Here is a 27,472-nt window from a genome sequence, read left to right on the forward strand (position 1 = left end):
CTCTTCTCACCCACCCTCCAGTTGCGACTCATCCTCCTGGGCGGGGAGAAGTGGCAGTCGAGTCCTCCCGTATCCCAGCAGGCAGTGCAGTCTGGAGCCGCTGACAAAGGAGCAAGGAGCAGTCGCGGCTGCTTTGCGAGGAGCCACTGTTACTGAGGTGAGAGTCCCCCAGTGTCCCGTCACCCACTTCCTCTGACTTGGGGGGAAACGTGGAACTTACGTGGCCGAGCGCCCGCCTCCAGGTGTAGACAATGCCCAGGACCCGTAGCCAGAGCTTGGCTCCGTGACTGACAGCAGGGCTGCGCCGTGCCGGGCTGCGGTGGGTTGCTGAGACCAGGCAGCGGGTCCACCACTCTCTGACTGCTGGTGGCCCTTCGGCAGGGTCGGGCCCGCGGATGTGTAGCTGCCCCTGCCTGGGCGAAGGCGACCTCTCAAGCCTCCCGCTCCCTGCCTGGCGGAGTTCAGTTGCCCTGGGGATGCGGCTCCAGGGACAACTCTTTGGCGGACATTGCCTGGAGGGCTGCGGGAGAGAAGTCGGTCGACTACTCTGTTCGGGGTGACACTGTCCTCGCCCTTCCTGCAGTTCAGCCAGTCCCCCCACCGAGCAACTGAAAGGAAATGGGTGGGGAGGGGGGAGGAGAGGATGGCTGGAGCCAGGCGTCCCGGGATGGCTTTGCCTGAAGGGACATGAAAGGAGGTGGACAAACGGGGAGGGTTGTGGTGGAAACAAACGTCTTCTTGGAATTATAGGGGGTACATGGCCTGTATCCTTACTGCTCCCTGGACCTCTGCACGGATCCTGATGGTTGCACCAGCTGCTCAGCTGTAAACAGGCTCACATGACCAGGTTCACATGGAGCCGGGCAGTGTGGGGATAGAGCTGTGAAGGCTGGGCCCCAGGCAGGTGGGGCTGATGTCTTAAGGAGGAAGGTTGTAGTCCCTCCCAAGACCTCAGCCTTTAAAGTTTTGTGGTTCCCCTTTGAGAAAAGTAACTGACATTTGTCTTTGTCCCACTGAGCTAGCATTGCAGTCCCAGTGGAACTGAAGGAAATTTCCCTTGGGAGAGCCACAGGGCAAATATGAAGTGGAAAGGGTCCTACCTAGCATTTTGTCCTTTAAGGAAACGAAAAGAAAGTAATCCTGAAAAATTCAAGTTCCTAAATTTTGCCTAATAGGCAGTCCTGTTCTTTTGGAACACATTTTGTTCTTAATGCGAATTCCAGACAGAAGGAGAAAGTCTACTCTTTCGGGAAAGGCACACATGGGATTTAATACATTCTTAGTGGTGAAAATCTTGTCCACACTTCCTGTAAGGATTGGGAAATTCCTTTGCCTTTTAAATACTACATTCAGGAAATTGAGTAAGGGGTGGACACCCAGCTTTTTGATTACACATGTATTTGGTACAGATCGGTGATGAGTTTGGAAAACAGGAAACACGACCAAAAGTGTCTTTAAAGTTGACAAGCTATACACTCAAACAGGATGTGGGAGTAAACTGCTTTCTGAAAGTTATGTAGAACTCGCAAAGCAACACAGGATTTCTGACATGCCAGGGTACTTAAAATTTTAGAATTTTTCAAATCTGTGAGAAAAGGTTGTGATAGATTCCCCGTACATGTAGTATATAATCAAGTGTAATTAATAGGTAGCATTTCAGTATAGAGTAGTGATCCCTTTATAGGCAAAGACAGAAAAATAGATACTTCACCTAGCTTCCTTAAATTGTTCATGCTTATTCTTCTCAAACAATATATATATATATATATATATATATATATATATATATATATATACTTTCTCATGGAGGTCTTACACTCAAGTGCACTGTCTGAAAACATGAAACAAGAAACTACAAAACGCACTGTATTCCTTACTAAGCCAATAAAGAAATTATAAGCTGAGTGTGTGCTGGCGTAGGCCTTTAATCCCAGCACTTAGGTGGCAGAGGCAGGCGGGTGAATCTCTGTGGGTTGGAGGCCAGCCCAGCCCTCATAGAGAGTTCCAGGACAGCCAGGGCTACATATGGGATGTCTCAAAATACTGTTACTTTTCCCTTTTTTAATTTATTCATTGATTTTTTTTGAGACAGGGTTTCTCTGTGTAGTCTTGGTTGTCCTGGAACTTGCTTTGTAGACCAGGCTAGCTTGAACTCAAACTGCCTCTGCCTCCCTCCCAAGTGCTGGGATTAAAGTTGTGCACCACCACCGCCCAACTCCCTTTTCTTTTAGTTTTATTGGGTTTTTTTGTTGTTGTTGTTGTTTGTTTTTCTGAGACAGGATTTCTCTGTGTAGCCCCAGTTGTCCTGGAACTAACTCTTGTAAACCAGGCTGGCCTTGAACTCACAGAGATCCGCCTGCCTCCGCCTTCCGAGTGCTGGGATTAAAGGGCTCCTTTTTGTTTTTAAAAAAGGTTTAAAATAAACTGGGTAGTCTCCTGAGCTCAAGGCCATTCTGGTCTACATAGTAAGTTCCAGGACAGCCAGAGCTACATAACAGGGAGGCTTTGTATCAAAACACAAACCAAAACCAAAAAACAAAACAAAAACTCCAAACCAAAACCAAAAAAAAAAACCCTCAAATAAACAAAAGCCACAATAAAGCAAAAAGGGGGGTTTAACATAGAAAATAGAGAAAATTTTAATCTCTCCTAAAAGCTAGCAATGAAGGCAACCAATTCTAAAGGCTGTCTTGTCCCCTTTAGCAGTCTGGAGTATATTTACTTACAATAAATATATTAAGTGATCAAGTCTTTAAGTCCTCGATTTCTTCATCTCTATTATGGGGCTTTCGTTTTAATTTCTGTGGACTTCTAGCTCTCAAGTTACATAAAAGTGTACAGTTTGAGGTGGAGGGTTGACTGTGAACCTCCATCTAGCCTAGAACTCAGTGTAACCCAGGCCAGCTCCAAACTCTAGACAGTCTGCCATAGGTTCCCAAATGCTGGGAGTACAGGTGTGCGCCGCCATGCCTGGCCAGTGTGCAGTTTTGGACAGAGAGCTATTTTTGGACAAATATGTTGGCCAAATAAGGCAAGATATTGGTAGCAACTAAAAAAATATGAAATGGCAAGAGGTATCCAGAATCATAATAAAAATAGGAATTGTATCCTGCAAGAGTCTTGAGGCATGTGGATCTTTGTGAGTTTGAGGCCAGCCCACTCTATACTGTGAGTACCAGACCAGCCTGGTTACATAGTGAAACTCTGTCTCAAAACCCCAAAAGACTCGGGAGGTAAATTACTCTTATACCCTGACCTGTACCTGTCTTGCTTTTCCTCAGGTAATTGAAGATGGCCCCAGCTAAATCATGCTCCCAAATTAGAAATAACAGCTCTGCTTGACTTTTTTGACCTTCAGGGTGTAGCCCAAAGTCTAGTTCTTTCACTCAGTTCAGTTCCCACTTCCTGCTGAATTAGCTGGGTTCTGTGAGTTTACTGGCACAGTTAGGAAAACAGGAAGGGGTTAACTGCTTCACTTTGATAGTACCTGACTTTGATCAGCTGAACCAGTGCCTGGCGTTTAGGTTTCTTGGGTTCAAAATTTGTTTCTGTCAGCACGTTCTAATATTATCACTCTCAGAGTGTAGTTCATACCAACTAAATTCACAGATAATATGAATATGTTAAGTTGTCAACCCACTGGCTTACAATGAGTTACAGGACACCCAAGTAGACTCATGTGCAAACCAGGACAGCCTTTACTCTTGACTATAAAGAAACACATAGAAGACACTCTCAGCCTCCCTTTTCTGGGGTCTAGAAATTGACAAATTCAGCAAGACTGTAGCTTTTATGTAAAAGCCACTTCAGTGACACATCTGTATGACTTTACATGAGTCACCTGATTGACCTTTGGTCACTTGAAACATCTCTTAAATCTGATTCCATTCCTACTGCCGTAGCTTCGGCTTCCATCATCATCTCATGCCGTAGTCATCCAACAGTGTTTTTTTTTTTTTCTTGTATCTACGCTGGAGTCAGGTGTTGGAGTTGGATAGTCAATGGCCACCACCCGCCCACCTCGACACTCATCGTCAGTCCCTGTGGCTTAAAAGCCCTTCAGAGGAGCCGGGTTGTGTCACACGCCTTAAATCCCAGCACTTGAACTCTGTGAGTTCAAGGCCAGCCTGGTCTACAAAGCAAGTGTCAGGACAGGCTCCAAAGCTACACAGAGAACCCCTGTCTTGAAAAACCAAAGGAAAAGATCCTTTAGAGGTTTTACATGACCCGCAGCAGTGGCTCTTTACAGTGGTGAATCTGAGAACCACCCCGACGACTCCTTAAAAGCAAGGCCAGACTCTCAGACTATCGAATTCCCACTATTCCTGATTCAGTAGGTCTAGGGCAGGGACTAAGAATTTCCATTTCTGGCCAAGCGGTGGTGGCTCATGCCTTTAATCCCAGCACTCGGGATGCAGAGGCAGGGGGATCTCTGTGAGTTTGAGGCCAGCCTGGTCGACAGAGTGAGTTTCAGGACAGGCTCCAAAGCTACAGAGAAACCCTGTCTCAAAGAAAAAAAAAAGAAAGAAAGAAAAAAGAACAATAAATAACAATAAATAAATAAATAAATAAATGAATTTCCATTTACCTCCAACTTCCCTTCCCAGTTTTCCCTGTCCTTGTTACTCTTCCCATACATGTTTAAATCATAGGCAGGGCTCACTGTGAGTACAGTACCCCTATCCCTTTTATGCCTCTGCGCATTCTTGCAATTTATCTCTTTCACTCTGGATATAGGCCATTGTTTTTTTGCTCCCAGATGACACTGTGTCAATTGGCATTTCAATATATGTCCTAATATCACAATAGCATCATATTCGAATACCTGTTGTATGTTTTTCTTGCTAGTCTGGGATTTTGAAGAGTAAAAATATTGTTTTCATCTTTTCTTCATATTTCCTGCCAAAATTCCTGATATATAATAGGTTATACAATGAATAAATTAAAGATAGTCTTACTTCCTTTTGTTTTGAGACAGGGTCTCACTCACTGTGTAGCCTTGGTGGGCCTGGTACTAGCTATTTAGATCAGGCTGGCCTCTAACTCAGAAATCCTTTTGCTTCTGCCTCCTGAGTGCTGGCCTCAATGATGCGCTCCCCCAAACCTTGAATTAAAGATCTTCAAACTCCACGTGCCACGTGTAGCAGCCTATGTCCTCTACACACCAAACTGATAAAGATTTTTCTTTGCACATCTTTGTAATAACCAAAGACACTAGAATGTTGTAAATTGTGGAAATAATACGTTTATTAACATGGAGTTGTATTTTGGCTTAGAGGGTTTGTGTGTGTGTGGTTTTCTGGGTTTGTTGTTATTGTTGTTTTGTTTGTTAAGATCTCATTATACTATGTAGACTTGGCTGACCTAGAATTTACTATGTAGATCAGGCTACCCTCAAAATAGTAGAGAGCTGCCTGTCTCTGCTCCTGAGTTCTAAAATTAGCAGAGTATACCATCACACCCAGCCTTATTTTCTTTTTGAGACAGAATCTTGGTATGTAACTCTGGCTGATCTGGAACTCGCTATGTAGACCAGGCTAACCATAAGCTTGTAGTAAGCCTTCTGTCTCTATATAAAAGTACTGGGATCGCAGGCTTGTGCCAACATATCCAGCCATATATTTACAAAAAGACATTTCTCTAAGACATTCCTTTCTGTGTGGCACTGGAGATCAGTTCCAGTGTTTTACGCTAGGCCGGCTCTCTACCACCAAGCTACACTCCCAACCCTTTTAAAAGTTTGCTTGCTTGTGTATTTATTTATCCATTCATTTTCTTTTTCGAGACAAGGTTTTACTCTAGCCCAAGCTGACTTGGAACACTGTGTAGCCCAGGTTAGCCTTGAGCTCACCATTCTTCTCCCTCAGTCTTAGTGTTGGGATTATAAGTATATATTACTAATTTCACTTAATTTTGAGACAGGATCTTACTTTGTAGCCCTGATTGGCCTGAATACGCTATGTGGATCAGACTAGCCCTGGATTTACAGAGTTCTACTTGCCTGTGCATCTCCAGTTCTGGGATTATAGGGATGCCCAGCCACTAAATTTATTTTGATATGGGGGTCTTACTATGTGACCCAGGCTGTCCTTGAACTTTTGATCTTCCTATCCCAGCTTCCTAAGATGCTGGACTTTATAGGCCTGTTCCACTGCTCCTGGCTAGGGTGTTCTTTTCTTATACTCTTTTTGTTTGTTTCTTTGTTTTTTAAGACAGAGTTTCTCTGTGTAACAGGCTGGTCTGGAACTCGTTTTGTAGACCAGGCTGACCTGGAACTCACAGAGATCCATCTGCCTCTGCCTCCCAAATACTGGTATTAAATGTGTGTACCACCACTGCTCAGCTAGGGTGTTATTTTAAAATCTTGTATATATACTATTCATATAGTACTCAGCTTTTATTTTTGAATGTGGATTAGTTTATGACTCTATGATTTGTAGTAGTCAGCTCCACCAGGAAGATAACACATTATACCAGAACCCTAAAAAAATGTAAAAATATGTGCTCTTGAATAATGGACATTAAAATATAAAATTAGCATTATGGTATCACTTGGGCATTAAAAATTCTGATATGTGATGCTGGAATTCATATTTTGTTGCTAAGTTTATAACATGGAGGAAAAAGGGCTTTTATACTAAAGAGTCTAAAGTAGTAAAACTTACTGCTCTTACCTAATTTGCATTTTTCTTGGATTTTTGGCTAAGACTGTACCCAGTGTGGAGGACTAAGATAGCCCCTGCACTCAGATAAAAGGGGCCTGGCTTAAAGGTGGAGCTGAAGAACAGAATAAATATCTAGAGTCAGAGGCATGTAGTTTAAGTAGCTGGCCCTCTGTGACTAAACAGATGGGTCACTAATTCCTGGGTGGAAGCTAGACTTTAAATAATACTGAACTGTTTTTTTAAGCTTTATTAATTTGTTTTATGTGTATTTGTGTGTGCCCAAGCGTATGTATGTGCCCTACATGTGTACTGTTGTCTATAGAAGCCAGAAGAGGACACTGGATCTCATGGTGACTGTGGTTGTTATGAGCCACTGAATGTTGGTGCTGACAACTGAACTGGGGTCCTCTGCAAGATCAGCAAGTACTCTCAACCCCTGTGTTGTCTCTCTCTAGCCCCATTAATAATTTTTAAATTTTGAAGCATAGTAGTATAAGAATCCAGAAGGACTACTTATGCCTTTCTGATGGGCTCCACTTTCCCAGAAGGGGAGGGGATGAGAATGTACTTTTAATATAGTTTTCATGCTTGCTAATAATCCCAGTGTTTTAGACCTACAGTGTTGATGTCATTTGAAACTCCCCCATCTATCCCAGTGCCTTGTCTTTTCCTTCCTGTCTTTTGTGAGGGAAACAAAATGATCAGAACTGTGGGCAATAGTGTGGACCGACAGCAAAGAGTACGAAATTTCAGTGTTGCCAGAAATGGTGGCATCCAGCTGTGACCCCAGCATTCAGGAGGCATAAGCAGGAGAACCTCGAGTGCGAAGCTAGACCCTGCCTCACACAGTCAGGATAAACCAGTGTTGCCATTGCTGTCTGTGGGAGAGTAGTTTGTAAACTGGTCACAAGGTGGTATGCACATATAAGGTTTTCTTTCTAATTTTACTCAGGATTGTTCTGTACCTTTAGGAGAGGGTCAAGGACAAGGCGGTTTCCCACATCTCTTCTCAGCAGGGCTGCCTGCCTTTATGATCAGGACCATGTGCTAGAGTCACGATTCATAAGCACCACTGGCCCAGATTGACTTTGAGGAGATGAAAGGGTAGCAGAAGGCAGGGGGAGAAGAGAGGCTTCTGGGAGTGTGGATTCCTTCTTCTTTCCTCTCACCATAGCCCGTGGTCAGCAGCCACCTGTCTGTATGCAGTGCTGTTTTAGTTAGGGTTTCTATGACTGTGCAGAGACACCATGGCCATGGCAACTCTTATAAGGGAAAACATTTAACTGTGGTGGCAGCTTACAGTTGGGTTCAGGCCATTATCATCATGGCAGGGAGCATGGTGGCATGCAGGCAGACATGGTGCTGGAGAGGCAGCCAAGAGGTCTATATCTTACAGGCAACAAAAAGTGATCTGGGACAATGGGCGGTACCAAAGACCCCACAGTGACACACTTCCTCCCATGAGACCACACCTAATAGTGCCATTTTCTTTCAAACCACCACAAGTGCCTTTGACCAAGGCCCTTGCCTGCCTTTTATGTAAACAGAACAGTCCACACATGCTCACAGCTGAAAGAACTGATTATTAGTGGACACTAGGAAAACCAATGACCTTAGTGTCTTCTCAGTGCCTGCCCTGAACTCGGGTCTATCATGAATTCACAACAAGATAAAAATGTGATTAGGGCTACCATGTAACTGAAAAGACCAAATATCAAAATACTGAATTCATACAAATAAGAACATTAAAAATACAACATTGGTGCCAGGCAAGGTAGCACAGACTTGTCATGGTAGCACTTGAGCGATAGAGGGAAGAGAATAAGGCCTTCCCTGTCTCAAAAAAAATAAATATAGTCCCTATACAAGAGCCTGGGTTCAATATCAGCACAGGAAAAGGAAAATGAAATGATAGCACAGTGTTAATTTAAATTTTATTTAGTACAGGCTACTTGACACTAGGGTACATATAGCAGAGTCGTGGGGATAGGACCTTCTAACTGAGATGCAGAGAAGATAAATACTATGAAAGAGTGAGTGGACAATATAATTCTTTCTTTAATAATAACCTGTGCAACTCTGGGAAAGTTTCTTAACCATCCTGGGCTTTTCTTATCTGTGAGGCACTGACACACTTTGGTTTGGCACACACTAGACTTTTGGACAACACCTTTATAAACTTATCTGCCGGAAGGCTTTTGCCAGCTTAGTATATAATCTTTCCCCTGGATCTTTGCACTTTATCATTTTGTAACGTGGAGTAGGTCAAAGAGAAAGTGTTAGTCTCCCGGAAAGCCGTCCATCAAAGGTGAGTCTTGTGCTTCGTGATGTTTATTGGCAATGCTAATGCCTTCTGCTGACCTGGTGCTAATTCTTCCCTTATCACCCCTGCTTGAAGTTGAGGAGGCAACGTCTATCTTAGCCAAGATAAGTGATGAATGGGGAAAGGAATATGAAAAGAAATGGAAAAGCGCTCAAAAGCGACTAACCACTTCTTTAATGTTGACAAGGAGATGACCTGTTAGTGATTCATGATGAAACGAGGGCATCTTTAACTCGTGAAGAGAAAACCTTGAGGTGCGAAGGATAAAAATGTCTTTTAAGCCTTTATTTGAGCTAATAACATTCCTCCTCTGACCTGTGCCAACTAAATTCTCCTTAAAGTTAGAACAGCGACTTAACACTTGTCTGTGTGGTTATTTTTGACTTCACAGTAAGGTTTGTGAATCATCTCGTATTCCTCTCTTGTTGTTGTTTGAGATAATCTCCTTCTGTAGTCCTCCTGCCTCAGTTTCCCTACTAGGATGGCCTTTGTCACCACACCTGCTTAAAAGGCTTGAAAAATACATACTTTATTTTTTTATTTCTTTACTCATGTAGCACATGCTGGTCTGGAAATCCCCATGTAGCTGAGGCTGGCCTGGAATGCCTCATCTTGTTGCCTGTGATTCAGAAATGCTGTGATTACAGGCATGGATCATCGCAGCCCAGTTTATCATTCCTTATCTACACTTTCCACACAAAGGGTAGTATGTCCTTCACAAAGTGCTCCATGCTTTTCTTATTCAACCCTACATCTTCTTTGGGTTGGTGGGGAGGGATGCTGGAGATTTAATCTAGGCCCTACCACTGAGCTTTATCCCAGCCCTCCTTTAATTTTTTTCTTCCTCTCTTAACTTTTTGTTTGTGATCAGACTTTTATTTGGTACTAGGGATCGAACCTGGGACTTCATACATGCTAGGCAAGTGTTCTGCCACTAAGCTATAGACCAACCCACTCTTTGTTTTGATACAGAATCTCATTAAGTATCCAAGTATATCTTGAATTTGATAGCCTTCTGTTTTAACTTCCTAAGTAGCTGAGATTACAGGTCTGTGTTAGCAGGTCCAGCTTTATCTTACATTGTGAGGCTTAATTTATGTCCAGCTATACAAAGAGCTTTCTCTATTGTTTTGACAGGTATCTTGTATTCTAATGAATGGATATACTACACTTTGATAAGTCCCCTATTAATGGACAACTGGCCTGTTTCCAGTCTTTTGCTACGAACAACTAGTTTACAATGAGTGCCAAGGTCTTTACACCAAGCTTCACGTAAATCATTTCCTTTAATCCTTGACACTCCATGTAAAATCTTTCACATATGCAACTTTACCCTTGGTGGTGGTGGTGGATATATGTTCTAGAACTATTCTAAAAAGTAAAGTTAGTGGCTCTGAAGATATGAATGTTTCATTCTAATAGGATGGGAACTGTTCCAATTTATATCCCCATCAGTAATAGAAGAATGTGCCTGATATCTGATTTCTCTCCCCATGTGCTAACAAGGTTTTTGTTCCTAATCTGTTATCCTTTTAAACATATATCAGAGCATGGCTTTAGTTTGTGTTTCTCTTGTGAGGTTGAATTAAATAGCCTTTTGAAAGCTAAGTCCCTTTCCTATAAAATAATATGCTTTTTGTGTGTGACAGGCTCTCATATAGTTTAGGCTGGCCTCAAAATTGCTATATAAATAAGGCTGACTTTGAACTTCTGATCCTCTTGCCTCCACTTTCCAAGTGCTGGAATTACAGGCCAGCCATGTGTACTTGTAAGGGTTTATGTAACTAAATTTGTCAATATTTTTTGGGTTTTAGTTTCATGTCATTGTTAACCTGAAAATTTCTTTTTTAATTTTCTATGATTTCTTCTAGTGCTTTGGCTTTTCTTTCCCTTTTTAACACTTGAAACTTTAATCTGTTTGGAACTGGCCATGGTATTAAGCAAAGGCTTAATTCAACCTTATTGTTCTCTAGATGGCTCCCCAGTTTAACCAATACTTACTGATTCTGTCTTCTATAAATTGGAGCTGCTAAAACTCTTTCCCTCCAAACTGAGTTTTAGAATGAGTCAGGGCTTATATTACTTAGTCGTGTCAAATTTGGATCTTCCTAATAGCCAAGTTTCTTAAGAATCAAATTACAGAACTTATTTTATTGCATTCTATTTATAAATATGTAGCAAAACGTCTCAGAGTGCCTTATCCAAGTAGCAATGTGTGTGGCTTAGAGTAAAAGAAAGGAATTCAGAGCCTCGTGTGTGCGGTGGCTTATGCAGGAGCATTGCTGTGTTACTGAGAAAAGATTTACCAGAGAGCCTGTCAAAAAAGAAAGTGGGAATAGGGGGTGTGGGGCAGTGGAGAAGGATGGAAAGGAAAGGAAATAGATTTGGAGAAAATACATTAATTATAATCACGAGTCAGATGCTTTTCAAAATATTCTTTCTCTTGTGGAAATATTGTGGTGTAGTGGAAAGAACACTGGACTAGAAGGCAGGAAGCCTGATGATATTGGGTTTTTTGTTTGTTTGTTACAGGCTGCTCTATTCATAATTAAATATCATTATGACCAATAATAATAGGAAACACTTAGCACTTAGTATAGTCCAGGCAACACTCTATCTAAGAGCTTATTAATCATTCAGTCTATGTAATTAATAAAAGTCTGAGTAATCTGTTATGAATTATACAAACATTAGATATTGTTACTCATAAAAATGTCAACAAGCTCGGTCAGCATATTGAAAACCAAACTCAGGACCAAAGCCAACATTGTCATGCACTATGTATGTGCTCTAAAGTGATGGATAGAGAGCTGGGGCTCAGCGCCTTCCTTCCCTTTGGCCTTCAGGTTTCCATGCCTTTGCATGTGCAGCACTTTTGGTCTGAATGCCCTCCTTCCAGTACTCACATGTACATGTTCCTGGTTTTCTTTTCTTGAGACTGGGTCTCACTTTGTAGGCCAGAATAGCTTCTAACTGTGGATCCTCTTGCCTCGGCCTCCAAAAGCCTGAGGCTCCAGGTGTGCAGCACAACGCCCCATCTCCAGACTTGAATTTCTTTTTTCCTTCTTTTCTTTTTCTATTTTTAGGGTTTTTGTTTTGTTTGTTTTTTGAAACTGTAGCTTACTTATGTACCCTGCCTGGCCTAGAACTTACTATGTAGTCCAGGCTAACCTCAAAGTGAGAGAACACCACCTACCTGTGCCCCCTGAGATTAAAGTGTGAATCACCATGCCCCATCACAGACTGTCTTGATGGCACGGTGTGCACATCTCCCATCTACATTTTTACATATAATGGTATTCTATCCTATTTTGGTGAAAGTTCAGAAAGCCTAATTAAGGATCAGAGCCCTGGCAGCTGATAAAGCTAAATAATGTGTTCATTGGTTACAGTCCTCTTTGAATGTATATGAACCTCAACTCACAGTAATGTCTGAGAGCCCGTTTTAAAAGGGTATTCTACAGAATGAAAATTGGAGGTTTTCTGAGTTAGATTTGCCACTTTGTTTGGCTGGTCGGTTTTAAGAGGCAGGGCTATTATTGCACAGAAAACACGAGCTTCAAACTTACAAGCAGTCCCCTTCCTCAGTCTCCCGAGTGCTGGAGTACAAGTAGGCATCACCACACCTGGCCCAATTTGCACTTTGCAGTGGGTGTATGGGGGCGGGGAGCCTTAATTTTTTTTTATTATTTGTTCGTGCGGCAGAATCTCATGTCTCTTAGGTTGGTCGCAAACTTTCTATGTAGTTTGTCTTTAATCTTTAATTTAATCTTTAATCTTCCTGCTTCTGCTTTTTTTAAACTTTTATTCTTTCCTCATACATTACATCCTCACCTCAGTTTCCTATCCTCTCCCTCCACTCTTCCCAATCCCTGCCCCCACTCCTTCTCGCCCCCAGATCAATTCCTCCTCCATTTCCCTTAAAAAAAAAAAAAAGCAGGCCTCCCAGGGATATCCATCGAACATGGCATAATAAGATACAATAAGACTGGACACAAACTCTCATATCAAAGCTGGATGAGGCAACCCAGTAGAAGGAAAAGAGTCCCAAGCGCAGGTAAAAGAGTCAGAGACACCCTCCACCCTCCCCCCATTCCCACAGTTGGGAGTCCCACAAGAACACCAAGCTACACAACCATAAGGTATATGCAGAGGACCTAGCTCAGACCCATATAGGTTCCGTGATTGTCACTTCAGTCTCTGTGAGCCCCTATGAGCCCTGCTTAGTTGATTCTGTGAGCAGTGTTCTCCTGGTGTCCTTGACCCACTCTGCTTCCTACAGTCCTTCCCCTCTTCTTGGTTTCCCTGATTCTGCCTAGTGTTTGGCTATGGGTCTCTACAATTGGGCTAGTCACTGATAATATGAGTGGTTATAGCAGAATATCATTAGGAATCATTTTGGTTTTTTTTCTGGTCATGTTTGGTTCTATCCTGGGTCTCTGGACTGTCCTGCCTCTGGTTCCTGGCCATCCCAGTAGTGTCAGACATGGGCTCCCTCTCATGGCATGGGCCTTAAGTTATACTAGGTTGGGGGTTGGCCACTCTCACAAGTTCTGCACCACCATTGCCTCAGCACCTCTTGCACGCGGTACAGATTGTAGGTCAAAGGTTTTGTGGCTAGGTTGATATCCTAGTCCCACTACAGGGATCCTTTCCTGGTTATAGAAGAGAGTACTGGGAGAGATACTGAAATTGAGGGCATTGTGGCGGGTGGGGGGGGGGGGATGTGGAAACCTAGTGCTGCGGAAACTCCCTGCCTCTGCTTCTTGAATGCTGGGGTTACAGGTGCATATCTCCATAGTTGGTTTTATGCAATCCTGGGGATTGAAGCCATTGTTTGGTGCATGCCAGGAAAGCACTCTACCAGCTGAGCCACGTCCTCAGACCATGTATTTTTATGTTACTTTTAGGAAGTTTGCTAAATAAGAATATTGATTACAATGAGATTAGGAAATAAATGCAGAAACATCACATTGGACAGACAGGCAGACAGACGTCTGCCCCCTACAGCTACCTGGAACACATTCAAGAGGCGGAGAAGGAATCTGAAAGAGCCTCTGAAGCTGGCAAAAGGCAACTCTCATGGAGCCTGTGTAAGCTGACATACGAGCAGAAGAACAGTAGCACTTATGGACTTTGAATGTTCAAAGAAAACACCAAGTACTGCTTAGCAAGTATATTCAGCTCCCAGGCATCTTGGGTATCCTGGTTACAGTAGGAAAAAAAAGATTAAGAGAACCTTCTTCCCCATACTTCTACATAGCACTAAATAAATCGTTATTAATGTCACTGTAAAAGTGATTCTTAAGTTTTATACATGAAATACTGGAAACTTTTATGTTTTTTTTTAAGAGAGATTTTATTTTTTAGTGTATGCGTGTGGGTATGTCATGTGTATGGAGGTGCCTGAGGAGGCCAAAAGAGGGCATCAGATCCCCTGCTGCAGGTGTTGTGAATCATCTGCGATGGTTTCTGGAAACTAAACCCCAGTCCTCTAAAAGAACAGGAAGTACTCTTAGCTGATCCATCTCTCCAGACCCATGTTTGGTCCCAAGCACCCACATAGACCCATTCCAGCTTCAGTTCAGACAGACAGACAGACACACACACACACACACACACACACACATACACATGTAAATAAAAATCAATCTTTAGGGGCTGGAGAGATGGCCACTCTTCCAGGGGATCCTGGTTTAATTCACAGCCTCCACAGCATCTCAACTGTGTAGCCCTGGCTGGCCTGGAATTCACTATGTAGACAAGGCTGGCCTGGAACTCACATGAGATCTACTTGCCTCTGCCTTCTGAGTTCTGCATTAAAGGTGTGTGTATCACACACAGCCTACTTTAACCTTTTCCTTCTTCCTTCCTTCCTTTCTTCCCTCCCTCCCTCTCTCCCTCCCCTCCCCCGTCTGTCTCTCTCTCTCTCTCTCTCTCTCTCTCTCTCTCTCTCTCTCTGTGTGTGTGTGTGTGTAAGAGAGAGAGAGAGAGTCAGGACAGCTTGCCTGACTTGGTTCTCCATGAGCCTCAAGGATGGAATGTGGGCCATCAGGCCTGGCTTGGCATCAAGCAGCTTCACCCACTAAGCCATCTTGCTGTTCCCTAAATATGCTTTTTTATGTGGAGTGACTACAGATTACTGAAAATTGATATCATGCAGTTTCTTTTTCTCCTTTATAGATTGCCAAAATGCTTTGGAGTTTTTAACTGAATCTAAGAAAGTCCAAAATAGATTTGAGACTGTAAAGACAGAAGCTGCAGCAAGGGGGATTCAGTGCCAATGCATCAACAAAAAAGACAACCAGAGTTAGTGGAAGGAAATCTTCCTGTTTTTGTGTTCCCCACGGAGCTAATATTCTATGCTGATGATCAGTCAACACATAAGCAAGTGTTGACTCTGTACAACCCCTATGAGTTTGCCTTAAAGTTCAAAGGTGAGTCTCCTAGCTTCTGAATTTTTAACCGGTTCCTACTAATTTAAATGAATTGATTTAATCACACTGACATTGTGACTTTCTCTTTCAGTTTTATGTACGACTCCAAATAAGTATGTTGTCGTTGATGCCGCCGGCGCAGTGAAGCCTCAGTGCTGTGTGGATATGTAAGTCAGTCTCACATAACATGCTCTCAGTGTGCAGATATGTAAGTCAGACTCACATAACATGCTCTCAGTGTGTGGATATATATGTGTATGTTTGAACTTTAAAATGATACCTTCTCAAAGTGATTCCTAAGTAGGTATTTCTGCTCTTTTTTATTTGGGGCTGAAAGCTTATCAAAATTTAAGAAGTTTTTGCTGGGTGGTGGTGGCACACGCCTTTAATCCCAGCACCCTGGAGGCAGAGGCAGGTGGATCTCTGAATTCGAGGCCAGCCTGGTCTACGGAGCAAGTTCCAACGCTACACAGAGAAACCCTGTCTCAAAAATCCAAAAAGAAAATAAAAGTTTAAGAAGTTTCTGAAAGATTCTACATAAGGCAACCAAATACTTCCACAATTTGGGCCAGTGATTCCTTTAATAATTCCTCATTGTTTTAGTTGAGCTTGTGATGTTTACGGTCAAGTTCTTGCTTATTCCTTTTCATTTCTCTAGCTATACTAGAGAATTTAGCTTTCTTTGAGACATCCTGCTACTATAGCAACATTTGTGAAGCAAATAATACTACATTGTAGAACAAAAGCAGTATAAGATTGTTTGAAATGGTTCGGCTAATAAGCCTGGAATTGAATCTCAACAGGAAGCTAGTGTGTAACTGCTCCTCTGTGAAAGGTTATCTGAGTGCTTCTAGTAATTTCATTTTAGAGTGTCGAATGAGTGATTGTTTGCTCAAGCTGTTCATATTTAATTTTTCCGTTAGAAACTAGTGGTGACCAAATGAATCCACTGGTCAGCCCTTAGTTTAAGCTCCCAAGTCAGCTGTATTTGTCTAAGGCTTCTATGAGAGGCTCTTTTCATGAATTTTTCTCAGCCCAAAGCCATAGGTCAGTGGTTATAGGTCAGCCTGTGAGTCACAACCCCGGAGTCAAACCTCTAGCTCCCAAAATTTTTACGCTACACTCATAACAGTTGCAAAGTTATAGTTAGGAAGTAACAATGAAATAATGTTACAGTGGAGGTCATCACAGGTGAGGAACTGTACTAAAGGATCTCAGCATTAGGAAGATTGAGAACCCCTGCCATTGGTGATGTGTCTTTTTAGGAACAGATTTTTGCATATTTCTTTGGGTACACAATAAACAAGGATATTCAGAAAAAAAAATGTAGTCTTACCAAATAAACACACATAACCCTTGACCTAATTGTTTTTGCATTCCCTCAGAAAAATTAGGTACAATAAAAGGAAGATTTCTTATTTCAATAAAAGAATAAGTAACAATAAGAATTTATTATGTTCATGAGGAAGAAACTATTTTATGTGTTCTAATTTAGGAAAGAAATCTTTAACAGATGTACAGAAACAAATTCAGTGTTAAAAGCAATTTTCTTTACCATTCTTTTAGTCGAGACTGATTCTGGGCCGAGGCCATAACTCAGCAGTAGACTGCTTGCTTATTCAGTGTGTTTGAGTCCCTGGGTTCAATCCTCAGCCACATACCCAGGGAAGACCTATTCCATTTCATACTGTGTGTGTTCATCTAATATTTCACAATCACCCATTTTCTTCCTTAGGCCATATGATGATTGGAGGATTTTAGCATCATTAACAAATTTTGAGTATTTAGTTATAGTCAGAAAGATTCTTTTTAGTTGTAGTCAGATTATTTTTACCCTACCGAAATTTCTGATGTTTGATAGCCCCCCAAAAAACCTAGAGACTTTGTAATTATTAATTATTGTTATTTTGCTGTTTTCAGTGTGATTCGTCATAGAGATGTTCGAGCCTGTCACTATGGTGTGATAGACAAATTCCGCCTCCAAGTTTCTGAGCAAAGCCAGAGGAAGGCTTTAGGAAGGAAGGAGGTTATTGCTACTCTTCTCCCGTCTGCGAAAGAACAACAAAAGGAAGAAGAGGAGAAGAGAATAAAGGAACATTTAACCGAAAGTGTATTTTTTGAGCAGTCGTGTCAACCAGGTAGTAATGTTTTTAAAGCCTTATGCATTTCCACCTGTACTCACAAGATAACCACTTCCAGCCTAGTCAGCAGGTGGAGCTTCAGGGAAGGAAGGGATGCCTGCCACAGTAGGTCGGAGCGGATGATTGCCACCCTAGGCTTGAAACATAGGAAATGCCATATATCTCCAATATATGTAAACTTAAAGAATGTGGGTACCAACCTTATAATACCAGCACAATTTAGCAATTATATACTATTGTTTCTATGACTTTCCTATATCCTTTTTCATTTAATTGGTTTGAAGGAAGAGAGAGATTCGTTTTGGCAATAGGCCAAGCTTAGTGTGCTGTTCATATTATTTTGAAAAAAAAATCTCATTAAAGTTGAAGTTAATTAAACTAAGTAGATTATAATATCCCCTGTGGGCTATTAATTGAATCCCTTTCCATTCCTCATTTCCTTCCAGCTTAGATACTCAGAATCGCTATGATATATATTTTCAACAATGACACTCCTCATATCCAACTTTCAGACATCATTCCCGTTTCTTCCCAGCTTGTAATTATTGTCCTGCAATCCTGGTAGAAGAGCAGGGAGATAAAACTTTCTATAGAAAACAAAGGTCTTGGGCTGGAGAGATGACTCAGTGATTAAGAGCACTGGCTGCTCTTCCAGAGCTCCCGAGTTCAATTCCCAGCAACCACATGGTGGCTCACAACCATCTGTAATGAAATCTTGCTCCCTCTTCTGGTGTATGGGCATACATGGAGGCAGAATGTTGTATAGACAATAAATAAATAAATAAATAAATCTTTTTAAAAAATAGAAGAAGGAAACAGGTCTTTTCAGAGAGCAATACATGCATGTGATACCAGCTGTCTGTAAAGCTGAAATGTACGAGTCAGGAGTGGTGGCACAGGCTGCTAATCCCTGCATGCTAGAGGCTGAAGCAGAATTGCCATGAGGGCTACCTAGTGAAACTCTATCAAAACAGAAAAAGGGTTTAGGAAGTGACCCACCCCAGAACATGTGTCCAGCTTGAGCAAGGCCCTAGGTTCCATCCCTAACAAAAACAAAGGGAAAAAACTATTTGGTAAATGTAGTGCATGTATATGAAATTAAATTAAATTAAAACTAAAACTAATTATAATAAATTAAAACTAAAAAGTAAATTAAAACAAAGATAAAAAGGAAAGAAATTGAAGCTTATAATGGGAATATTTTACAAATGTACTTGTCATTTTACCAACCCCTATGTTCATCTTCAAATATTTGTTTTAGAAGGTAGGAAGTGTTCTCTTTTTGATTGGTTCTGCCGTTTTTCCAGTCCACACAGGGAGTGCCTAGACTCTGCTTAACAGGATTGCGGACTATGGACTAGGCGTTAGTTTCCTAGCAGTAATTGTTCTGGGACAGGACCATCTTTTGTCTTTTGATAAGAGACATCATTGGACTGGTGTGGTGCCCCAGGCCCTTTAATCCCAGCCCTTGGTAGGTGGTGGGAGGTATAGTCAATAGGATTAGGAGTTCAGAGTGATCCTTAGTCAGGGGACAACTTGTGGGAATAGGTTCTTTCCTTTTTTAATTAATTTATTTTTTTAAAAAAATCATTTCTCATTTTACATTCCAATCCCAGTTTCCATTGCCTCCCCTCCTCCTATTCCCCTCACCTTCCCCCCAGCCCACCCCCATCCACTCCTCAGAGACAGTAAGGCTTCCTTCTTATGGGGAATCAACCAAGTCTAGCACATTGCTTTGAGGCAGGAACAAGGCCCTCCCTGCTATATCTAGGCAGAGCAAGGTATCCTTCCAAACAGAATAGGCTCCAAAAAGCCAGTTCAAGCAGAAGGGATAAATCCTGGTCTTACTGCCAGTGACCCCACTGACTGCCCAAGACACACGAGTGTCCCCTACATTTAGTGGCCCTAGTTTGGTCCTATGGTGGTTCCCCTGCTGTCAGTCTGGACTCAGTGAGCTCCCATTAGCTCAGTTAAGCTGTTTCAGTGGGTATCCCTTTCATGGTCTTGACCCCTTTGCTCTTATTCTTACTCCTCCCTCTCTTTGACTGGCCTTTGGGAGCTCAGCCCAGTACTTCATTGTGGATCTCTGCATCTGCTTCCATCAATTGGAAGGTTCTATGATAACAATTAAGGTAGTCATCAATCTGACTACAGGGGAAGGCCAGTTCAGGCATCTTCTCCACTATTGCTTAGGGTCTTAGCTGGTATCATCCTTGTGGATTCCTAGAAATTTCCCAAGTGGCAGGTTTCTTGCTAGCCCCATAATGGCTCCCTCAATCAAGATATCTCTTTCCTTGTTCTCCCTCTAAATGACATCTTGAAATATGCATGAAAATGGATGGAACTAGAAAAAAACATGTTGAGTGAGGAAACCCAGACCCAGAAAGACAAACAGGGTATGTACTCACTCGTAAGTGGTTATTAGACGTAAAGCAAAGGATAACCAGCCTACAGTCCACGACCCAAGAGAAGCCAGGTAACATGGAGAACCCTAAGAGAAACACACATGGGAAGAGGAAATAGACAAGAACTCCTGAGAAAATTGGGAGTGTTTGGGAGGGGAGAGAAGGGAGGGTGGAAAGGAAGAAGAACTGGAGGGGTGGAGAAGGAGAACGTGGTGGGAACGGGATGGTCGAGATGGAGGAAGGTTCTTTCCTTCTACAATGTAAATCCTGGGGATGGAACTCAGGCCATTAGACTTGGCAGCAAGAACCTGTTCACTCGGCCATCTCTCTGACCGTCATCCTCTGTTAGATAGACGGAGTTTAAGGCCAGCGTGGGCCACATGAGAGCCTGCCGCCCCAAACAACAAAAACTACCAGCAATAACAAATTTTAAAGAGAAAAAAAACACTACAGTTTCATGCACTTAAGTTGACTTATAGAAGTGTTGCCTGCATATAAAAACACAGTTTTATATTTTTTGGATCTTTTCATGTAAAAAAATAAATAAACTGTAAAATATATAAAATATACTTTCATAAAATACTAGTAGTCAAGGCTATTAAAGATGTTTTTAAAAGATCGAGGTGAATATTGGTAGATTTGTCTTAATTATATTAATAATGAATTGCAAAGACTTTGTTACACATTTGAGTCTGCACCTTCTGGCTTCAGAAAAGTATCTTCTTTATTATTGTTTGTAATAACAAAAAGCTGTTCAGCTGGAGAAATGGCTCAGTGGTTAAGAGCACTGGCTGTTCTGCCAGAGGTCCTGAGTTCACTTCCCAGCAACCACAAGATGGCTCACAACCATCTAGAATAAGATCTGGTGCCCTCTTCTGGCGTGCAGCATACACGAAAGTGACATGAAAGCCCATCAGTTGAGAGTTGACTAAGTTATGACTGTTGATGAAATGGAATGTCAGACAGGCAGTTGCAAGGCTCTGTTAGAATGAAGTTTGGATACTGAGTGGAAAAAGCTGGAGAGATGGCTCATCAGTTAAGAGCACTCGCTGCTCTTCTGGAGGACCCAGGTTGGATGCCAAACACTCACATGGTGGCTCACGACTGTCCGTAGCTCCAGTTTCAGGTGGTCTGACACCCTCTTCTGGCCTCCATGAGCACCAGGCACACATGTGGTGCACAGACGTGCAAACAGGTGAAACGCTCATAATACATAAAATACAAATAATGAAGTCTTTTCAAAAGTGTCAAGAACATTAGTAAAGGGGGAAGGCAGATAGATAGCATGCTATTTCTGTAAAGTTGTGTGGTTTTATCTTTGCATGTGTAAGGTGCGTGTGTTGGGGTTCTGTGTGGATGCAGGCGTGTATATGACACAGTACATGTAGGGGCCAACCTCAGGTGTCAGTCTCCCTTGTTTGAGGCAAGATCTCTTGTTCACAGCTGTGTTCATCAGGTCTCTCTTGTAAGTTCCAGGGATTCAAATTCAAAAGTCCTCACGTTTGATGCATGAAGCACTTGGTCCGTGGAGCCATCTTTCCAGCCCCTATGTTACATGTTTATGTGAGCATTTATAACATCTGAAAGTTGTCCATTGTGCTAGCTGTAGGAAGAGATGATGGAGGGCATTTGTTTTCCTTATCCTTTTTCTTTGAGACAGGGTTTTGCTCTGAAGTCCCAAGTTACTCCTGATCTGCTTGCCTCTGTCTCCCAAGTCCAATTATAGCTGCGCGCTGTCACACTCAGTTTGGAACTTCAGGCTAGCCTCGAACTCACCAGGAGTCCTACTAAGTAATCCAAACCGCCTGCAATTTACTCTGTAGATCAGCCTGGCCTTGAACTTTAAGCAATCTTCCTGCCTTTGTCTCCCAGGTGCTTGGACCACAAGTGTTTGCGACCACACCCAGCTCTTTGAAATTATCTTTATCTTAATTTGCAGTGAATGGTGTAGTTGTCATATTTTCCTTAAAATCAGTCTTGCAGTGGATGTAAATACAAAGTTATTTTGCTTATGAACTAAGGGTTTTTAAAGTTATTTTTGCTGTTGTTTCATCCCAAGCAATCATTACTGTGAAATTTGACTTTGTTTTACCTATTTGGCTTTGGTGAAGTTCAATTAAATTTCACAATAGCTAAGGTATTAATAATTTAGAAAAGTTCCACTTAATAATAGAATGAACAGCATTATTTCATTAATAAAACACAAATTGTGTTGCTCTTGGCTATTCCTTTTAATGAAAGGAAGATTAGTGGGGAAAGGTACATGGTAGAAAAATGCTGTTACTGGATTATTAAGTCAGGGTTCTCTAAGGAACAGAACTGATATAATGAACTATATCTATTATAGTGTGTATAGTGTGTGTGTGTGTGTGTGTGTGTGTGTGTGTGTATTAATTAGCGTGGCTTGCTGTGATCCAAGTCGTCTGGCAATGGCTGTTTCCTGATGTCCTGATGGAAGGTCCAAGGATCCAGTAGTTGTCCGATCCTTGAAACTGGATATCTCAGCTTTCACAGTCTGGTGTTGGTGTCGCAGGGAAGGTGTCCTAGAGAGCTGCCAGTGTTCAGTCCATGTTGGAATCCCAAACAAGTAGATTATAACGCCATTGAAGGAATGGGTCAGGATGCATGAGGTTGCCAATGAGAGCGAGGGCAAGCAGACTGCGCAAGCATCCTTCTTCCAAGTCCCTTTATGTAGGCTGCCACCAGAGTCCAGGTTCAGGGTGGATATTCTGACTTGAAATGATCTGGAATTAGGGTGTATCTCCCACCTTAAATAATCCAACCAAGAAAATTAACTCACAGTATACCTAGCTGCTTAGTTTTTAGTTACTTTCAAGTGTAGGCAAGTTGGAGTCCAGGATTAGCCATCATACTGTTTTTCTTTAAAAGATGCTTATATACTGTAGATATACACTCAGAACTGTGTCACATCAGGCTTGACAACAGGTGTGTGTGTGTGTGTGTGTGTGTGTGTGTGTTTTATTGGTGATTCTGCATGGGTTCTGGGTCAAATTCAGGGCCTCATGCTTATGCAGCAAGCACTATACCCAGTGAGTCATCTTTCTAGCCCTATATTTATTTTTTAAAAAGATCCTCACTAAGTTGTCCAAACTAGCCTTATGGTTTCAATCCTCCTGCCTCAGCATCTGAAATAGATGGGATCACAGACTTGTGCCACCATTTCCTCTGGAATAGGTATGGTTACAGTGTGAGCCACCATGTGGTCGTATTTCATTTTTATTGTAAGAATATTCAACATGAGATTAGAGTATGCTATCTACTATAGGCTGGCTTTGAATATATGATCATCTAACCTCAGCCTTCTGAATGCTAGGATGATAGACCTGTACCACTAGATCACGTTCTCAAGTAATTTTTAGGTTTATAAGAGTATTGCATTTTTTTTGTTGTTTGAGACAGGGTCTTACTAGGTAGTCTTGACCATCCTGAAACTTGCTATGGTAGACCAGGCTGGCCTCAAAATTGCAGAGATCCACGTGCCTCTGCCTCCTGAGTGCTAAAATTAAAGGTGAACGCCACTGTGGCCACCCCCAATATAGTGTTGCTAAATATACGTCCTGTGTGATGGAGTGCGCCTTTAGACATGTGAATCTCATATGGTTGAGACTTATGTGAACTGAACTACAACTCCCATTAGCCTCTTCTCCCAGGTCCTGGAAGCCACAATTCTCTTTGATCCTATGAATTTGACTATTTTAAATCCCCAGTTTGTCCCAGTTAACCCATTGTGAATTGAACATCTTATCTGTGGAAAGAGCATTGAATACACAATCCACTGCAGGGTGCTGGTGTCTTCCTCGTGTGCTGGTTATGCTGAAGTACTGCAGTTCGCCGCCGAAGCCCAGTAGCCTAGCTATCATATAATATGCCAGTAAGCCAAAAACAATCAAAATTCACCATCTGGGGTGTGGTTCTGTTGTGCGTGCTGTATTCACACAAGTATAAAGTTGAGCCATCTTAAGTCAGGACTTCCTGGGGTATCCAAGTAATCCACCGGTGTACAGGGAGAAAATGATGACTGTCCATTCATTTCTAACACATGCTTTTAGAACTGTCTGTATGTTTTCTCTTTGGTGCACGTACTAGTACGGTAGTCATCCGTATAATTGAGAACCATGCCTGGTGTGGTGGCACATGCCTTTAATCCCAGCACTGGGGAAGTAGAGGCAGGTGGATTTCTGTGGGTTTGAGGCCAGCCTGGTTTACATAATCGAGTTTCAGGCTGTCCTGGAGAGAAAGCAACCAACCAAAGGAAATCTTAAAGGTATTTCTGATACATACTTGATAGACATTTTTGTCCTGTAGACTGCAGCCAGGGGGCTGGGAAATTTGTAATCACTGTTCTTTTCACTACCTCCCTTTGCCCTTTAAGCAAGCCAGTGTATAATGACTGAGGGTTAAATTATAGACATTTGTGTAGGTGCAGCACGCAAGTCTCCCTGGATTAGAGTACTGGTGAAGGTTGACAGACAGAACCAAAACACAGTCCTGTGCATGCTGGCCACTGCCTGGGAAGGAACTTTAGACTTTTGTCTTAGATTGGCTTTAGACGCAAACTCAGATTATCTTTTTTTTTTTAATACAGAAAACAGAACTGTCTCTTCAGGACCTAGTTTGCTAACTGTCTTCCTGGGAGTGGTATGTATTGCGGCCCTGATGCTGCCTACTCTGGGGGATATGGAATCGCTGGTGCCTCTCTACCTCCACTTAAGTGTGAATCAAAAATTAGTGGCTGCTTATATCTTAGGTAAGGGTTTTAAAGATGCTTTGGTACTGATGTGAGGGGTTACTGATTTCCACTGTTATACAATATGTATAAAGTTCATACATTCCAGTTGGGCATAGAAGTGTCATTGGGAGGTGGAAGAAGGACACTAGGAGTTCGCAGTCCATAGTTTGAGGGTGGCCTCCACTATAGGAGGTAATGTCTTAAAACAAAAGGTCTCCCCTTCACTCATCTTCTCCTGTCACCTCTGCTTGAATGCCAATTCTTTCTTGTATTTCACTCTGTATTCCCTGGAGTGTTCTTTTTGTTTTGTTTTGTTTTGTTTTGTTTTGTTTTGTTTTGTTTTCCTGCGACAAGGTCTCATGTAGCCCAGGCTTTCCTTGACCTCCTGATCCTCCCATGCTCACCTCCCCAGCTCTCATCCGCCAGCACACTAGGCTTTGTTTTTCACTTTTATTTGTTTGTATGTACGTATGTGGCTTCAGGCCTGAGCTGTCATCTTCCTTCCCTGTGTTCTTTCATTGCTTCCCGACATGCATGTAAGACTGAGTATGCAAGCCAATGTGGGGGTGCACGCCTTTCATCCCAGCGGGGAGGCAGAGGCAGGTGGATCTCTGAGTTTGAGGCCAGCCTGGTCTACAGAGTGAATTCCAGGACAGCCAGGGCTGTGTAAGACCTTGTCTGAAAAAAAGAAGATGGAGCGTGTTTTTACGTTATTGATTGGTTATGGTTTTATAAGTGGAATCCCACAGGGAAAGTGGAACCACTATACTGCTGTGTCTTTGTGGCCCTAAAGCCCTGACATAAATAGGCTGCTGAAGTCTGTTTGGTTTTACGGACACTTTTAAATGGCATGTCTGCTGTTATTACGGCTGATGTGAGTGGATAAAGTAGGAGGTATGTTTGATAGTGAAATTAGCCATGACCAGACGTAAGTGATTTCATTAAATCTATCCAGTGACTGCCTATTGTTGTAAATTAGATTTCTTCTGTATAATATCAACTAAATTCAAATCGACTTTGAGTTCTTGGTAGAGTGCCTGCCGGTGGCACTAGATTGTATTTGCTTGCCAAGCTACAAGCAATTGTCTATTGAATGGCAAATCGTATAAAATGTGTTCCTCACTCTCCTCCATTTCTTTCTTTTCAGGTCTTATCACAATGGCTATACTTAGAACATGAGCCAAGGATTAAAACTGACTTCTGAAGTAAATTTATCTTAACTATGAATGTGGACTGCCTTTTATCTATTTCACTCCATTAACACACTACAAATTATTAAATGATTTCAAGTAACTGCAAATGTATAATATATATTTTCAATTAGTCTATAATTTTATTTGAAGGACTCTAGCACTTTATGTTACAGACAACAAAAAAGATATTTCTGAGTGATACATTGGGGATTATTTGAAGACATTCTTTTCAAATCTTTACCTATTTGTGCAAATAACTTTAAATATTATTTTTCATCTTTTTTTGTCTAATTCACTTTGATGAGGGTCATGGGTCCTTCAAAGTTTAAGACCTAAATGAGCAATTGACCACTTTGAACATCAAATGACATTTATTGCCTAGACACAAACATCAGCATTACTACGTAAATCATCAATTTCCCTCTATCATTGCAAGAAGTTGCTGTAGTGTTCTTAAAACAAGTATGTTACTGTCCATGTGGGAGAGGGGTGAGAAAACAAGGTACTTACTGAGGGATCGCACTTACCTTAGAGTCTCACCGAAGACAAAATGTATTTCAATCATCTTGTGAACTACAGAACAGGCTGTGGGTCAGACACCAGGAACCTCATAGAAGTAGACTGGCTTCTCTGTTTAGCCCGAGAGTTCTAAAGGAAGGTAGGAATTTTTTAAAAATTAATTTGTTCATCCTGGCTTCAGCTCTGGCTAACTTTTAATGTTATTAAGGAGAAAAACACCTTTTGGTTTTCTCCCAAGTCCCTTGCTTGCCTGAGTGTAAGTGACTTGCCCTGATTAGGAATGTCAGGTGGCAGTTAGTGTCCAAGGACATGATTTTTTCATCTTCAAACTCTAAGCCAAGTAGATAAAGCCCTAGAATACCTGTGTCTATTTTGTATCAGTCACCAGGACATTTTTTAAGTTTTTATTTATTAAAAAATTTTACCAAAAAAGTCCCCTAAGCACAAATATTTCCATTTCTTTATAGCAGTTTCTGACCTCTGACATCTGTGCAGCTTTAACTGTTCTCACAGCAACTGATCCTTTTTGTCTTAGGATTTTTATCTGAAAGCACAATGCATCAAGTCTCTTGAAAATCGATTTCTCTTTCAGCTCTTTTTAATAAACTTTATGCACTGCTAATGTAGCATTCTCAAGGAATATATGTAAACACAAATGTATGCCTGAAGTTGATTTTTTGCAGGAAACAATACTCTGCTTCTAGAAGCTTTTTTGTCTAGTATTTCATAGGAAATCATTGTTTAACCATTTGCAGAGCATAAATCATTTCGGTGGATTATGTCTGTACATTGTATAATGACTGAAAAGCACATAAATGTAATCAACTTTGAACTCAGAAAAACATGTTTGTGAGGCTCTATCTTGTTTCTCCATTCATTTATTGAATTGTGTGTGTGTGCACGCACGTGCGTGTATGTGCATGTGATAGATAGCACATCAGAAAGAAAAGACATTATTTTCAATGAGAAAACCATGGAGAAGACCCAAGTTTTACTGATTTAAACATTTTATTGGCATAACCTCTGAGGAATGCCCAAG

At 41.7% G+C, this 27,472-nt stretch overlaps 1 protein-coding gene across 1 annotated transcript; it reads left to right on the plus strand.

Moving 5' to 3' along the window:
- Mospd1 (motile sperm domain containing 1) lies at positions 1-27,293 on the plus strand. The gene is made up of 6 exons (XM_048450312.3): positions 1-157; positions 15,172-15,425; positions 15,517-15,592; positions 17,346-17,563; positions 24,578-24,739; positions 25,869-27,293. The coding sequence occupies exons 2-6, from the start codon at positions 15,272-15,274 to the stop codon at positions 25,898-25,900; spliced, it is 642 nt and encodes a 213-aa protein (XP_048306269.1). The 5' UTR covers positions 1-157; positions 15,172-15,271; the 3' UTR covers positions 25,901-27,293.
- The last annotated feature ends 179 nt before the right edge of the window (positions 27,294-27,472 follow it).

This window comes from Myodes glareolus, chromosome X (assembly GCF_982192425.1).
Source record: "Myodes glareolus chromosome X, mMyoGla1.1, whole genome shotgun sequence".
Lineage (NCBI taxonomy): Eukaryota > Metazoa > Chordata > Mammalia > Rodentia > Cricetidae > Myodes > Myodes glareolus.